This window comes from Eleutherodactylus coqui, chromosome 1 (assembly GCF_035609145.1).
Source record: "Eleutherodactylus coqui strain aEleCoq1 chromosome 1, aEleCoq1.hap1, whole genome shotgun sequence".
In the NCBI taxonomy this organism is placed as follows: domain Eukaryota; kingdom Metazoa; phylum Chordata; class Amphibia; order Anura; family Eleutherodactylidae; genus Eleutherodactylus; species Eleutherodactylus coqui.
Genome location: NC_089837.1, coordinates 401,934,456 through 401,951,845, shown reverse-complemented (window position 1 = coordinate 401,951,845; position 17,390 = coordinate 401,934,456). Strand labels below are relative to the sequence as shown.

Here is a 17,390-nt window from a genome sequence, read left to right as displayed (position 1 = left end):
TTAGAATATTTCATCAGAGTTTCCCAGAAACGTGGTTCATAACTAACAGCGTATATAGCGTAATGATAGCAGGCAGCATCAATCACTTTTAACAGGAGTGGATTTAATAATTAACCTATTCAATCCCAGCTTGCAACACATTTTAATAACTGTAGCATTGAAACACAGGAAAAGATGATGTGCTGTCAGTCTGTTGACAGGTCTACTACTGTATCAGTGCATCAGATCCCATTAATACACTGCCATTCTACATAAGGTTGGCGTTCTGTATTGTGGCAGTGTCTTTATGGTATACATTCATTTTTATTACTGGAGGTCAGTACAGGCACCAAACGATTTCATGTAATTGAATCATTTTATTAAAATAGCAAGAAAAGTGCAAACATGAAATATATATATATACGGTTGATCGGATATTATTTTCTAAAGCGTGGTTAATCTAGACTGGCATATAGAATTTCAGCTGCCTACCACTTTAATCTTCTTTTTCTGGGAATCACTGATAATATATTTTTTACAAACTTCCTTTAATTGTACCTGTAATAAGCTTATTTTCCCTTTTTTATTTCTCTCCCACGCTTCCTTGCTTTGCATTGTGATTGCATGCCATCTGCTGGTTTAACCCATGATGGCTTGCTGCTATGTGATATTCACCATGCCAAACCACTTCTATTACCATAATGCTACACCCTCCTGTTCATTGCTTCCATGGTTCCCCTCCTGAAAGTACCCATGATGCACAGCGCTACGTCCGCCACTGTCTCTGCAGCAACAACTCCTGCAACAAGTGTCCCCTTCGCCGCAACAGCCACAGCCAATCAGGTTTGCTCCTTTTAAAGCTTTCTTTCACAAATCCCAAACTCTAAATGAGTGCTAATATGTTAAAAAAAATTCTACGAAGAATTTTTTTTATAAATGTCTACCCATCAAATTTTTATTTTGTTAAATTTTTTTTTTTTTTTTACAAATGTGTTCATGAGCAGTTTGCACTTATTCAGAGTTAACATTTTTGCAAGTATTGGTCTTTTTGTTTTATGTTTCCTTGAATGTTTTGCAATTATTGACAGTCTTATTACGGGGCATCATAATACATCTTCAGCTACACCCTGTTTATGGTAAATAAACAGTACTCTGCATTAGAAAAGCTTGTCATTACCTCAGTATTACAATATTTACTATGATGTGCCTAGGAAACCAGAGAAGACAGATATTAGTGATGGAGCCTGTTCTAGGATCCCCAAGATTAGGCAGTGTATGTTGCATCACTATGGGGCAGACAAACCACTAAGATCATGGAGCCATCTAGAAATGTGCCGCCGGGCACCCAAGGTGGTTTTTGTTTTCTATTAAACTCCGGGGCTAATAAGAAGTATTTCTTTGATCTCAACATCACTGTCACCAATCATTACTTGTGTCAAATATCATTCCTTTATTCCCCAGTCCTCAGGCTACTGCAGAATAAATGTGACATAACCAAAAGTATCGTCCTCCTTTAAATGCATACAGTAAACATGATTTAATAAAGCTTTAGAATTTTTCACGTTTTTTTTCACTAAAGCAGGGTGCATAGGTTTTGGACTACTTTTGAGCACTGACTTGTATCTACAAGTTGTATGATACATCCACTGGAATATTCGCTTTAACCCTTACCAATCCAATTTGTATCCTGGTTTTCCTAGGGGGCTTACTCTTTTTCTGCCGTTATACAACAGCGCTATCTGCTGGCTAAAGCCAGAACTACATGAGGTGACACGTTGGATAGTCTCAGACAGCAGAGAGGCTAGCAATATACAGTAAGAGAACCCCAACGGACGTCTTCCAACATCAGAGCTGTACAGTCTTAAATCATAATGTCTTCAGACGTCAGACAGTGGATTGGAAAGGGTTAAAATAACTATTTGCATTTACCTATTTATCTTTTAGAAAGAATAGTTTGTCCTCCACTGCTGTTAGCCCATTCACCTTCCTACGATGCCACCCCGTAGACAGTTGCTTGTTTCCATAGTGCACACAGATGCAGGTTTCTGGCCAAGGTTATCAATTCATATAGTTAAAACAACTGTGGCTGGTTTTTAGAAGACTTCACAGTTGCCACTTCATAGCAATGATCTCATTACATGTGACTGGCATGTAAAGTATAGTAGCAGGCTACACACCGCATCACTATGTACCAGAGCCTGTTTGCTAGCACTTAAAGGGGTTGTACCAAGATTGACTGAGACTGAAGAGATCCCCACCAATGCTGGGAACAGGGGTCCCATGTTCCTCTCTTCTCGTCACTGCAGGCTCGTTGCACCTGTAGTGACATGGAGATTGAATAGTGCAGCAGTCGCAGATGTTTGGCACCATCCCATTCATTTCAATAGGGATGGCAGTAGTAGCTGAGTACAAGCACTCGGCTATCTGTCAGGCCGTTGAAGATGAAAGGAGGGCACCATGCATGCTTGACTGCGACTCCATTCAGTTTCCTTCTTAATGCAGGGGACTGCAGTGAATCATCTCTGGCAGTCCCATTGTAGATGAATGGAGAGGTATCGTCCATGCACGGCACCACTCCATTCAGAGACAGCTGAGTGCATGTACTTAGCTATTTCCGTCAAGTGGGTGGGAGCCCACAGTGACAAGAAGGGGACATGGGAGCCTGGCTCTCAGGACTGATGGGGGGTCTCAGAGGTAAGACACCCACAGATCAGACTTTCATCACCTATGAGGAGGAAAAAACAAAAATGTTTAAAAAAAATAGGGCACGTCATCAAGGGGTTAAATTCCTGCTCCTTCTATGCTTAGAGGTGCAGTGGGCAGTCCTGTCAGTGAAAAATAGCTAGTTCTCTATGCACAATTATACACAGATAGTTGACAATCACTGATAAGACCGCCCACTGGACCTTTAAGCTCAGAATGAGGAGATATTTAACTCCTTAGTGACCGCCTTATAGTGTTTTGCTGTGAGCTCCCTCCATACATCACGGGTGTCAGCTGTTTCTTACAACTAACACCCGCGGGCAACAATCCCGACAAGCCGCACAACTGATTGGAGCTGTTAACACTTTAAATGCCACTGACAATTCTTACGGCTGCATTTAATCCCTCAAACGATGTTTGTGGTACCATACAGCCCCCCTGCAATGAGATCGCAGGGAGTCGTGCGGGTGACACGGCAGCCAGAGGTCTTTTGAAAGGCCCCAGGGCTGTCTTGGCAGTGTGCCTATCAATCTATTCCCGTGGGGTGGCCTGATAGACTGCCTGGCAGATTGTAGTATGATGTAATGCTATGGCATTACATCGTACTGCAGGAGCGATCAAAGCATCACATGTGGTCCCCTAGGAGGACTAAAAGAAAATGTAAAAATAAGAACAAGAAAAGTTTTACTAATTATTTTTTTTAAAAAGTCATAAAACTTTTTAAAAAAAACTTTTGTCATATTTACAATAAGAGAATCTAAATAATTAAACAAAAATACATATTGGGTATCGTTGCGTCCATAAAAGTCCGATCTATCAAAGTAATGCGTTATTTACCCCGCACGGTGAACGTCATCCAATTAAAAATAAAGAAAGATAGAACGCCAGAAATGCGCTTTTTTGGCCACCCTGTCTCCATGAAAAAATGTAAGAAAAAGCGATCAAAAACTCGTATGTATTCAACGGAAAACTACCAACGGAAGCTACAGGAAGTACCACACAAAATAAGCTCTCACGCAACTATGTCGGCGGGAAAATAAAAAAGTTATTGCGCGCAGAAGATGGAGACAAAATGTAATTTAAAGAAAATTAAATATATTTACAAATAAATACAAGTAGTAGAGCTAAAAAAAAACTATTAGCTATCGTAGTAATCGTACTGACCCATAGAATAAAGTTATAATGTCATTTTTGTCAGAGTTTGTGCGCCGTAGAAACAAGACCCACCGTTTAGTTTTTTTTTATTTTACGCCACTTGAAATTTTTAAAAAGTTTTTCAGTACATTATATGGTACATTAAATAGTACCATTTAAAAATACAACTCGTCCCGCAAAAAACAAGCCTTCATACAGCGACGGCGATGGATAAATAAAGGAGTTACGGTTTTTTAAAAGGAAGGAGGAAAAAAACGAAAACAGAAAAAAAACAAAAAAGTTCTGTCACTAAGGGGTTAAAGAGACTCTGTCAGATACTTTCAGGTCTATAAGCTAAGCTTATAGGCTCAAAGTAGCTGACACACTGAGTCCGGGAATGTTTGTTTCATACTTACCTTGCACACCATTCCATTGGTGTCCGCTGTCATACCTGCCATTGACCGCTTCTGGCTGTCTACATGGCACGCGCACAGAATGAGAGGACTACATAGCGTGCCATGTAGTCTGTGGCATCCATGACAGTAGCAGATTTGAGAGCTGACAGCGGGGAAAACTTACATCCCCATGTGTCAGCCTGTAAGCTCAGTTTATAAGGCTCAAAGTAGCTGTCAGGGGCTCTTTAAATGTATAAACCACTAGTTATACTGAGTCTTTTCCCACAGGACCATATATATTTATCTGCTCAGCTCCTCCTCTCTAACACACTGCCTGCCTTTTGGACAGCAGGCTCGATCCGACAGACTCCTTTTAAACCATCTGGCTATGTTTTAGTATCTCACACCTTTTTCATGAAACAACCTTTTTATCATTTAGTTTGCTATGAGGTCTACTTTACAAAGCTAACCTCTTATTACTAACAGATCGATGACTGCCACTTGTATAGCTTGCAGTATTAGGACTAAAGTAACATACTATAGCCAAGAAACAACAAAGAAAAATATAAATGCCCTTACAGAACACCTCTACTAGAAGAGAGGCACACTATACATTTCAGTAGAGCTTACCTATATGGCCCAATTTAATGCTTCTCCTTTAGAGGCCCCCGATCCTTCTGTTACTACCTATAGGGTATAGAAATCTGCCACATTGCTTGTGACCCTATTCAGGTGTAGATTTGGTTAATCGTGGAACAGTAGCAGCAATATGGAGGATCGGCGAGCAATAAGTCTGTATTAACTGTTATAAAAATGTAACAAACAGTTGTGTCTCTAGAAACCAGTTTGATCTCATTGATTTTAACCCTTTCCAATCCAATTTGTACCCTGGTTTTCCTAGGGGGCTTACTCTGTTTCTGCCATTATGAAATGGCACTATCTGCTGGCTAAAGCCAGTACTGCATGAGGTGACACGTTGGATAGGCTCCGACAGCAGAGAGGCTGGCAGTATACAGTAAGAGAACCCCGACGGATGTCTTCCAACATCGGAGCTGTACAGCCTTAACCCCTTGAGTGGCACGCCCGGAAAAGTTCCGTGACAAGCTCCACTGCCCATAGTGATATACCCCGGAAGATTTCCGGGCTATGTATCACTATGGGAGCTGCAGAGCACAATGCCACAAGCTGTGACAGTGTGCTCTGCCTGCACAGACCCACAGAGAACAAAGCAAGGGCTTTGAAAAACCAGCAGAAGATATTGCCGACATGTCGGCAATGTCCTGCTTTGTTTACAGGTTGCCATAGAGACCATCGGCTTGTCAGAAGCAAGCCGATGGTCTCTGTGGCAGGGAGAGCTGGTTGTTAGCTGTCAGAGGACAGCTAGGTACTAGCTCTTACGGCAGAGATCAGAGAAAACCTCCGATCTCTGCTGTGTTAACCCTTTACATGCTGCAGTCTATGTGACTGCAGCATGTAAAGGGCTGTCACTGCAGCATGTAAAGGGCTGTCACCATCGGACCCCCGGAATGTGATCAGGGGTCCTGATGGGTCCCTGTGGAAGTCCCCTAAAGGGACAAAAAAAAATAAAAAATTTTTAAAAAATTTAAAAAAAAAAAGTAAAAAAATTATTAAAAAAATAAAAAAAACACTTGTCTCCCTTTACTTTGTAAAAAATCAAAAATACAATCACACATGTGGTATCCATGCGTCGTAATAACCCAGAGAAGGAAGTTAATACATTATTTAACCCCTTAATGACATGGCCCCTTTTTTCTTTTTTCTCCATTCTCCCCCCCCCCCCCCGCCCCCCCTGTTTAAAAAATCACAACTTGTCCCGCAAAAAACAAGCCCTTATATGGCCATGTCAATGGAAAAATGAAAAAGTTATGGCTCTTGAGACGCAACTGCAAAACTAGTTGAAATTCAATGATTAGACCATTTTAAAAAACCTGCCCTGGTGGGCACGACAGGGTGGTAGGAAACCTGCCACTCAAGGGGTTAAATCATAATGTCTTTAGAGGTCAGACAGTGGATTGGAAAGGGTTAAGATCAACCTGCCACCTATTTGTACAATAATCACTTACAATGTAAAGGTAAAGTCCCCCGATGCAAGCACCGAGTCCTGACTGACTCCTTGGGTGATGTCACATCATGACGTTTTCTTAGCAGACTGTTTCTGCAGGGTGGTTTACCATTGCCATCCCCAGTCATCTTTACCCCCTAGCAATCTGGGTACTCCTTTTACCGACCTCGGAAGGATGGAGGCTGAGTCAACCTTGAGCTGACTACCTGAACCATAATCAATAATCACTTACAATAGTTGAATGTTAATTTCTTTTGTCTTTTAATATTCACAGTGGTGTTTCCTGTGCCTAGTATAAATGGGCAATGGCTGCTGCCATGTTGCACATGCCCAGCTTATGTGTTCTCCAAGTCAGCGCAGATGTAATTCCGATCAGAGCAGACAGGGAAATAATAAAAGATCCTGCGTAAAGACAATTGAGCTAATATTTATTAAGAGAAGGCAGTGAGTTCTAGTGTTAGATTTGGAATCGCCTTATTCTCATGCACAGAAGTACTAAGGTTTATACTTCATGTTCTTGCAAAAAAAAAAAACGTAACTTTTACCAATGCGTACAAATAACTGAAAGTAGCAGGAGGTCCTTTTCAAGTAATACTTTCCCCATTCACCCTTTATTCCTACATAAATTATTCTAATTGAGATCTAGATAAAACTCTAACATTTGCTTCCCTTGTATTGTGCTGATTTTGAGCTACATTGTACCTCTTTTCTAGTCACATCCAAGAAGCGCAGAATTCTACTACTTGCCTCTAGGAATCCATCAGTATGCTGACAGACTCAGGCAAGCAACTTAGTTAAGATACTCCGTGCACATTCACTCGTTTGTAGTGCATTATGGGAAATTTAGTTTTCCACAAGCACTCGACCAAATCACACTCAGTGCAGATAAAAACTACCGGGGGAGATAGGAGATCAGTCACCGGAGATTTAACGGGAAATAGTCAGAATTTTGACCACTCCATCCTGGATTCATAGTTACTGTCAAAAATGTCATGGTGTGGGTGAAATATATGATCTCAGTGCTAGGCAACCTCAGAAACTAACCACTTAAAACACCATAGCCAACAATAGAAAGAATAGGATAATGCACCCCAGGCCATAGGAAACAGGTTGGAGTTCTCCAATGTTAAGTATATTTCCATTATGTTTCTACTGTAAGCTACAAAGACTATCATTTATAATTGTAACATAAATGTCACATACATGTCTCAATGAAAACATAATTCATGTTCAATACTTGCTAACAAGCCTCCGCTTTATATGTGCTTTCAACTCCCTTTGTCTTAAAGGCATTGCGCTGTTTAATTTCTGTGCTTGCATTTTCTACTAGGTGAGAAAGACATCCTTAGAGGAGCATCATTTCTAAAATCTTATTCTGTATTTTTTCACATGGGCTAAATGAAGATAGGATGTAAATCTGAGTACCATGCTCTCTGTCTATAGTTGTGTTCACATTGTGAGACACTGTAATCTCCTAGCATTGTGCTTTATGGATATATGTCATGGCTGCCATCTTCATTATATAGGATTACATGAGACAAGGCCTCTCCTCTTATTTGACCTGCCCTTTATTCACTGATTATACATGTCACTATACATGAATTACAGCACATATATATTGAAGGTGCTGTCTACAACAGATAGTGCAAGGCTTTATAATAACTGTACACTTGTGATAACTAAAGCCGATAATGCACTTGAGATAGCTGTTGACAGAATGCTTCTTTAGTCACCAGTAAAGATGAGCGAGCGTACTCGCTAAGGCAAACTACTCGAGCGAGTAGTGCCTTATGCGAGTACCTGCCCGCTCGTCTCTAAAGATTCGGATGCCGGTGGGGGAGAGCGGTGAGTTGCGGCAGTGAGTGGGGGAGAGAGAGGGAGAGACAGATCTCCCCTCTGTTCCTCCCCGCTCTCCTTCGCCGCCCCCCGCCGGCACCTGAATCTTTTGAGACGAGCCGGCAGGTACTCGCATAAGGCACTACTCACTCGAGTAATGTGCCTTAGCGAGTATAGTCGCTCATCTCTAGTCACCAGCTGTTTCTTCAAACTCTACCATAAAGATGGCTAAGTCTGCGTGTTTTTTTTTAAATTGGAAGAGGGAGATAAGACACTTGCCAAAATGTTTTATCTTCTGCAAGAAGGGACTTGTTATTTGTACGGCGCCAACTTATTCCGCAGTCCTTTCAGGTAATTTGTTTATTAGCCCCCAGCAAGCTGGGTACTCATTTTACCGACCTCGGAAGGATGGAAGCCTGAGTCAACCTTGAGGCGGCTACCTGAACCAAGCGGAGATTGAACCCGCAACCTTCAGGTCGTGAGTGAAAGCTTAGGACTCCATTCATGCCCAATCCTTCTTTTCTCTGACATTATGGAAGGTTAGGGAGACTCATACACATAAGATAATCTGCCAATTCTGACAGAATTCATGGGTTTGATCAATTTTTATCTAATATGTATGGGCAAATGGAATCATATCTGAGAGCTGCTAGACTTTAGGTTTGTTTAGTTCAGCTCATTACAAATTATCATTTTACACTCTTTTTTGAGATAATGTCATCTCTGGCTTATACAGTCTGTAGGAAGAGTCCCCAAAATTATACAGTGTTTGCTGAAAGTCTTTTCAAAGACAGTTACACTTTTAGGTCAAGATAGTAAGCACTGGGTGAACCTGAGAACGGAAAGAGAGTATTGGGAAAAGTCATCTGTGCAGAATGAGTCCAGCACGCACTTATCTCTAAACCACGAGTCATTTTACTTGCAGTAATCTTCATTTAAATATTATTGACATGGTTGTACATTACATTGGTAAATGGTTAGAATCTAATCTATTTGTACTGCCTTGTATTATGTTGTTATCATGTTAGAGTTAAACATAGAAGTATGTATTTATTCTAATGTTAAAACCGTCGATTTGGCCTCAAGAAGTCACTGGAAATCTTCAGATGGTTTTCATTTATTAGTTTCATTGTTTTTCCTAAACAACCTCCACTATCTGAGTCATGAACTACCATTTTGTGGGACAAAACTATAAAAAGTAATTTAGCTTAAGGGCTCAGTCAGACGAGCGGATTTTTCACGCATGTATAGGCGTGTTTAAAAAACGGATCTGTTAGAACCAGTGCTTTCTAATAAAAAATTTGAATTAAAATTTGCACCTGCGAAAGATAGAACAGCGTTTTTTGAAGTGGATTCTTCCTCTCTCTTGCATCACTTCACATGAAAACGCGGTTTAAGTGGAATGCGATGCAACTTTGACAGTAGGAAATCCTACTATCAAAGCCCTTAAATAAGGGCTGCAGAAAAAAATACATCACCTAGAAGCACTGTCCGGCTCCAGCATGTGTGCTCCCTGGGTCCCCGGCACTGTTCTTCATTCTATCTGGGGATTGAAAAATCCCCACCACCTGGAAGCGCTGCCTTTGATTGGCTGAGTGCTGTGACCAATCACAGGCATTCTAAAATATGGACATGTGACCACTTTCATTGGAAAGCAGTGGTTGTAATCTGTTTTTTAAACACGCCTATACATGCATGAAAAATTCGCTCGTCTGACTGAGCCCTTAAGCTGAATTTCTTTTTAAAGTTTTGTCCAACAAAATGGTAGTTTATGATTTAGTGGAAGTTGTTCAATGAATGGCTGTGATTGGTCACAGTGCTTAGCCAATCAGAGGCAGCGCTTCCAGGAGGCGGGGATTTTTCAATCCCCGCTCAGAAGAAATGAAGAACAGTGTCGGGAAGAAGACAGGAGGTGATTTTTTTTTCTCTGCAGCTAGGGGTTATTTTCAGGGTAGAGCTTATATTTCAGCAGCGCCAACTCCATTGAAAGCAATGGGGGAAGATTACAGCTGTGGAAGGGGATTCCTTCATTCTGGTAGAGAGTACCCTCATCATTGAATACTGTGACAGCACTTTCACAGTGTTCAGTGAGGAAGGGACCCCCGCAGGGATGAAGAAATCCCCTGCCATAGCTGTCACAGAGCACACTGCTCTGACAGCTGTGGCAGGGGACTCCCCGCGGGGATGAAGGAATCACAGCAGTGGCAGAGGAGCGCAATCCTCTCCCTATGTTTTCGAAGCGGCGGCACTTGACAACAAGGTGAAACTCCTGGATGTGACAGCTTCCTGGGTTTTCACATCCAAGGAATACCCTGTTGCAGCTGCAGCTGCCACAGCCGCAGCAGGGGATAGCGATACTCTCCTATTGCTTTCAGTGGGGTCACACAAATTTTAGCTTTGGTAACATGTTTTTTTCACATGCATCTGGCATTTTTCTAACATGCCTATATATGCGTCAATAAAACGCTCGTCTGACTGAGCCCTCATAATTCACCGGTGACTTATCTGAGGAATTTCATGACACCCATTATCATCCCTCATGACACGAGTTACTGGTGAACACCTTGGCCTTCTCATAAAAACTTATTCACATTGGAAAACTTGTGGTCACTGTGATAAAGGCTGGTTAAATGTTTCCAAAAAATTGTAACATTTGCAAATCTGAAGTTTCCATTGTCTGTGACCTTGTCTTTTGCTTCCTAAAAAGTATATCTAGAACTATTTTTGTGCATCAGGATGGTGTAATTCTGTATCAATGAAATTCTTTGACTTCACATGATGACTCTTTAAAATACTGTGCTGAATTGTAACAGAGTTTTTTGTTATTTGTTTAGCCAAAATTCAAATGTAAGAACTAACTTACAACATGTCTTCCCTTTACCAGATCATACTGAAATAATAACGAAGAACGGGGTAGAGCATCAAGAAGATTCACAGAAGATAGCAAAGCATTCATATTGTACATACTATCCAGTCTCCTCCTCTATAGAGTTGCCACAAACTGCATGCTAAACAAAAGGATCTTGTTCTCTTTATGGACAAACTACAAACTCTTAGAAAGCTAGTGCTGCTATATTCTAAATTGATAATATATATGATATGCGTAATATATTCCAACATAAAATAGTTAACTACCTGATACCAGCTGTGATGTTAGTGGGTAAAGTTTACTTTTTAATATTTTGTATACCTGGCTCCCACTTGATAATACTGTCTTATCTCCTATCACATCCAAAACCAAGAGTTTAGCCCCTCCCCCATGTCCTATTGTATATTGTAAATGCTGCAAAACATTTAAAATTTACCACTATTTTTGTGTTCCAATGGCTAATATACAATATTAGATTGTGGATATGAGTAATACATTAGAGATTATTTTAGCCATTAATATAGCAATTGATCAACTTCCCCTTTGTAGAGAAGACCAAGAAGATAAAGCACTCTCTCAAATGTGGAAACCAAGGCTTATTTTAAAGCACAAATTCAAAGCATACAAACCGGTCTCACACCCAGTGTACAAAAGAGAAACTAAAACACTCTTGTGTTGGAATAGATGTGAATTCAAAAAAAAAAGCAAAAAGGACAAAAAAGTGATCATTTGCACAGTATGACTGTCATACACCAGAAAGTCTTGAATACCTTTATTTTAGTTGTGAGCGTATAATGTTTTTTAACCAAGACTTTGCAGAAGTGCCTAAATTTCACCACAGTACAACAAACGCAAAAAGTATACGACTGCTGCCAACCTCCCAGTTACCAACAAGAGCAAAAGTTAAGAAATATAGCAGGTTGGGTACCAGGTTATTACAGGTTGACGAGGCATCAGAGGAGGAGTTTTCTTAGATAATCGAATGTACAAAAGTATATATATATATAAATATATATAAATATATATATCAGTCAGTCACAACATAATGGTGACTCTAATCTATAGAACTTATTACATTTTTTGAAATGTAGTAAGCGTTTTATTTCGACCCTGTTCAGTCCTCGAAGGGCCTGCAAAACACTGCAGAGCAATGCATTACAGGCCTTCAATGCTGAATCATGAGACAACAGCAGGCAGTGGGGGAAAATCCTTAGGAAAATGGTCGACTGCAGGGTCCTATAGTGTTATACATTTTTATAATTGGATTTAGAGAGTTGTAACAGGATTACAGCACAAGCTTAAAGAATATTGTGTTTAAAGCATATTTTATGTCTGAAGAATTATGAAGAGTTGTTGCTTATATGAGAAATATTGAAGACAAAAAAAAACTATGGATAAAGCAGATTTTTGATGTTTACTTTTACAGTAGGCTGTTGATTTACAAGGTAATGTCTGTACAATTAATATGTAACTTAGTTAAAGAGACTCTGTCACCTACTTTTAGCACCACAAGCTAGGCTTATGGACTGAAAGTAGGGGATCTGTGAAGTCCGGGGATGTAAGTGTTATACTTACTCTCCCCGTCGTTCCCCGGTGTCATCGCTGAAAGATGCTGCTTAATGCATTGGGAGGTGTGCTAGGTAGACCGCCCCTTCTAATTTTCTAATGGCCGGCCTACTTATCAAGACACTGCAACAGCTTTCAGTGCTCCCCCTGGAGGAATGACGGGTAAGGTAAGTCTAACACTTAGATCCCCATGGCTCTACGGGTCACCTACGTTCAGCCCATAAGCTTAGCTTGTAGGGCTAAAAGTAGGTGACAGCTTCTCTTAAAAGTTTATTTCAAGCACTATTGTACCAAATACTTCATGTTTCTGTGTTGCACATTCGTCACACAAAGTATGTTGTTGCTGAATTATGGATATGAAAACAGAACAGATGTTATACAAGAATAGTATACTTAAGTGTTAGAAATATGTTATTTTTTTTCTCTTGTAAAAAGACAATATTAGTGATTGCAGTATTTTAAGAAAAATTTCAAGAGTTGAATGTAAGCTATTTTTAATGTGGGCAGCCTTTTCTAATAGAAGGCGCTGTAATTCTATAATCGGTAATCGGGAAAAGATTCTGCCTTTATTTTTATTTTATTTTTTATTTTGTAATATATGTACAATGTTTGATTTCTGCTCTTCTATTAAAGAAGCAGGTCTGATTATTCAGCAGAACTAAATCAAAATCCACTTGAAAGAGTATTTTAATATTGCTTATCTCACTGTCTTCAAAGGCAAAGGTGACCTATACAAGTTTATGCTCTAATCTAGACTGATTTTTTTATTATTATTCTTAGTTTTTCGATCTGTGTCCCGACATCTTTTTTTTGTCTTTTCAGCCATTTAACCAAATACAGCCTGTCACATTTATAGCAAATACAGGAAGTACCATTATAAAGGCAGTGTTATATACTATACCAATATGTTGCGATTTATAATAGCCCCTGCATTGTCAAAAATATAGCTTGCTCATGTACCAAATCAATTCACCGACGATGGAAATTGCTTTAAATGTAACAAGTTCAGTTTAAATATTTATAGTAGTCATTTTAAGGATCTTAATTTTTCACACACAATATTTTCTTCGCCAACCACTTGTAGGATACAGCGTCATATTCATCCTTATATAGTGTATCTGTTCTCTCCAATTTACAAGTGAGGTCTAAAATTGTAAGGATGTAAATGGCTGGCCTGTGTTTTAAATTTTTACTTATACCTATATTTTATTATTTTTTAAAGAAAATTTACTTTTGGATGACTTATTTGTGTTTTTGTATTTTTGTTTTTGTAATGTCCTCTAATTAAAGTAGCCTCTTAAACAAAGCATAAGATATCTAATGCTTCTGTTACAGTGCAGCAAGCTTTATGGACAGCAGCAATAGGGCGTGTGCACACTAGCATCTATTAAGAGTGTGTATTGTTCTCCAATCCGTACTCCATGTACTTCAATTTAAGGAAAATCCCATATTTTTGGAGAAATATGCTTTTCCTTACTTTTTTCTCAATGGTGTACGGGTTGGAAAACTAAAGCTAAAAATGCACTTAAGGCCTCATTCAGACGAGCGTGCTTTTTCGCGCGCCTATATCCTACCCAGAAAATCAGCCCTAGCTGTAGAAAAGAAAAACGAAAAGTTAAACCACCTAGAAGCACTGTCCAGCTCTTCTTCTTGTCCCCGGCAGTCTTCTTCTGTGTTCTGGTGGCTGGGGATTCAATGAATGGCTGAGCGCTGCCCAGCCACCAGAATACAGAAGAAGACTTCCGGGGACAGGGAGAAGAGCCGGACAGTGCTTCTAGGTGAGTTAACTTTCTTTTTTTTTTCTACAGCTAGGGATGATTTTCGGGGTAGGGCTTACATTTCAAGCCCCCACTCCCCATCGAAAATCATCGCTGCGGGGGTTGCCTCTATCCCACAGCAGTGCCGGCCCCATTAAAAGCAATGAAAAGGCATCTGGGTCCCCTGTCACAGGTGTGGCAGGGGATTCTTTCATCCCCACTGCAGTCCCCTCATTACTGAACACTGTCACAGTGTTCAGTGATGAGGGGACTCCCCGCGGGTATTAATGAGACCCTCCGGGAGTCCCCTCATCCCCGCGGAGACTAAGGAGTTAACAGTGGGACATTTAAAAGGTGCTTCTGGCAGAGGAGGAGTTTCCATTAACTCCTGTTTCTATAGAACTCAAAAGAAACTCCTGCAAAATGTGCACCACAGATAGTGCATGTCCTATCTTTTTTAGGTGTGTGCTGTTTTGCACTTCAAATTCCACGCATATGCGGAACCCATTAGTTCTTTTAGAAACATGCATTATGTGTGCGCAAAACACACGCTCATCTGAATGAAGCCTAAATATGTAAAAATTTAAAGAATCAAGCGTGAACTACCCTTATAATTTACAAGATAAAATATTATGGTTCTGTTCAGGTAAAAAAAAAATGGAACTAGTGCAAAGAAAATCAGTGCTTTTACATTTTCTGGTCAAAACTCTAGTTAGCATTTGTCTGGGGCTGTTTAAAAGCAACAGTTTCATGGTTGTTCTAGATAACCTTCTTTGCACTCGACTATGTACATGTTCCCACTTGAGGGAATATTGGAAGTGCACAGGAAACTGCAGTAAAATTGTGCCATAACGTACAGAAACCTGATTCTATCTGCCGCTATTTTTTAACAAATATTAGCAACATTCAAGATGAAGATAAATACGTAATGAAAGCAGATTCTAACCCACTTCTTGTACCGTTACCATGCACTTCCTTAGAGAAGTGGTATCAGATTAGAAACACGCGGCTGCATTCATCCAGAAAGAGCGCCACCCTTGTCTATGGGCTACATGTGCTATTACACCTCTGCCTCATTCAAGTGATTGTTGTTGAGCTTCAATACCGAAGACCTACGGACAAGAGTGGTGCTCTATCTGGATGAAAGCAGACTTTTTTAAAACTCATACACCCCTTTTAAGTATTCCACAGCGTAGAAACCAACTGCCATTGGATTATAATCTAGTCAATAAGGTAGATGAATATATTCTATTTCTAAGCAATATGATTGCCTGTTGTTATCTCTATTGGTTCACCCTGGTCTTTATATCGCACGGATGCTCTTTAAGTCATTCACACCACTGCAGAACCTTCTAAAGGCAAAATGTTTAAGGATTGTTAAAGATAAAATATTTCTATTTTATATGACGTAAACTGAGACCAGCACCGAAATCCCCAGTCACTGATGCTAATTATGAGGTCGCTACATGCGCACGTTAAGAAGAAAAGACAACATTTTGCATCTGCACTGTCCTACTTCAAGGTCTTCTCTTTGTATGGGGATGTAAAATATTGCAAAGTTTAATAAATTATTTTGGTGCAGGAGTTACTCTTGTTTATATTTTTCCAGTATGGAGATTACAGCCATATTTTAGTTAAATGTATGACATTTGCACTATTCTGATTAGAAAATTGTGAAAGTATCAACAGTGTGTTATTCTATTCCTCTTACTAATATATCACTCTTATGACCTATACAGTCTACATTTTTGAATAAATAAACTGTACTGTGTGAAAGGATCCTTACTTTTAAAGGCACACTAAACCTAAATGTGTTTTATCAGTCTGCAAGACTTTTTGCGAGTTCCTATAACTCATACCCTGGAAACAATAGTCCTTCCCAAATGGGCTAAATTGGTTTTTGCCTCAATGGGGTTTTTTTGCCTTCTTCTGGATCAACAAGGGGGGGTGGAAACAAGCTGAACTAGATGAACATTGTCTCTCTTCAGCCTAATATACTATGTTCACCTCAAGGTCCTCTCCTATTTTTTAACTGCAATGTCAGTAAAACGTGAGGCTTAGCTTGCCTATTCTCCTATTAGAGAGTAGTTTAGGAGTCTTTTTGCTGCAGCTAGCCAACCAAGCATTGTATAGAGAAAAATGACTATCTCCGCATACTCACATACAGTGTTTGGATTGTGTTGTGGGACGTATGAACTCATATTGGAAACTACTCAAGAAAGAATATACCTGCTGTAGTTCAAACAGCTTTAGATATAAACCCAGATCTTAGAGGGCCATTCCAGTGAAAACACATTTTTTTTACATCCCTACATCCCTCACCTGATAGCCTGTTACAATCTAGATGTCTCGTATGTACAGTGCTTACACTTCCATGCAGTGTGACCTCTTGTTTGATGCTTATCAGGCACTATCTTGATTTTGAGATTTGCCCCTACTTAAGGTCCATTTACACCAAAGATATCTTTTGAACGAGTGAACGATGTCAGAGTTCGCTCAGACAGCCTGTTTAAACAGGCAGATACATCATTGGCTTGTTCAAACCAGAATTCGTTCAGTCATTCACATCCACTGCATAAGTGAATGAGAACGACTGAACGAGCGTTATTTAAACTTAATAGTAAGTGAATGAACCAACGATGGTTTTTAAAATGAGCGATGAACGAAAAGTGAACGATTTATCGTTCGTTGTTCAGGTGTTGGCTGCATTTAGACTACGACTATTGTTCACTTTCGCTCGTTTGAATGATTTTTTGAACGATAATCGTTCTGTGTAAAAGGGCCTTAACTCTTTCACTGTTCTGTACTATCAATCCCATGATGCATCAGCACAACATCAAATGAACAGATGGTTATCACTACTTTGTATATTCACCTAAATAAGCTACAGACCATAAGTATACAGTCACAAGGTTGAGCTGTCATCACTTTCATTATGACTATTTGATAAGAGCCTCACATCATCAGCAGTAACTGTGATATTAGTTTTACATGTCCTCTTCTATAGAGTCTGTTGGTAGGGTGCATCACACAAGAATTATGGTGACTAAAAAAACAAACTTTTTGAG

At 39.8% G+C, this 17,390-nt stretch overlaps 1 protein-coding gene across 15 annotated transcripts in view; it reads left to right on the top strand.

Annotated features, from left to right (window-relative positions):
- Positions 1-15,906, top strand: part of MBNL2 (muscleblind like splicing regulator 2) — a 146,447-nt gene extending 130,541 nt beyond the window's left edge. For 8 of the 15 annotated variants that reach the window (XM_066580395.1, XM_066580496.1, XM_066580487.1 and 5 more), the window contains 3 exons: positions 728-822; positions 7,008-7,075; positions 11,015-15,906. In XM_066580395.1, the coding sequence (XP_066436492.1) occupies positions 728-822; positions 7,008-7,075; positions 11,015-11,024 (173 nt within the window). In that variant the 3' untranslated portion in view covers positions 11,025-15,906. The remainder of the gene's footprint in view (positions 1-727; positions 823-7,007; positions 7,076-11,014) is intronic. The other 7 variants (XM_066580504.1, XM_066580478.1, XM_066580469.1 and 4 more) reach the window with 2 other exon arrangements.
- Positions 15,907-17,390: the final 1,484 nt, after the last annotated feature.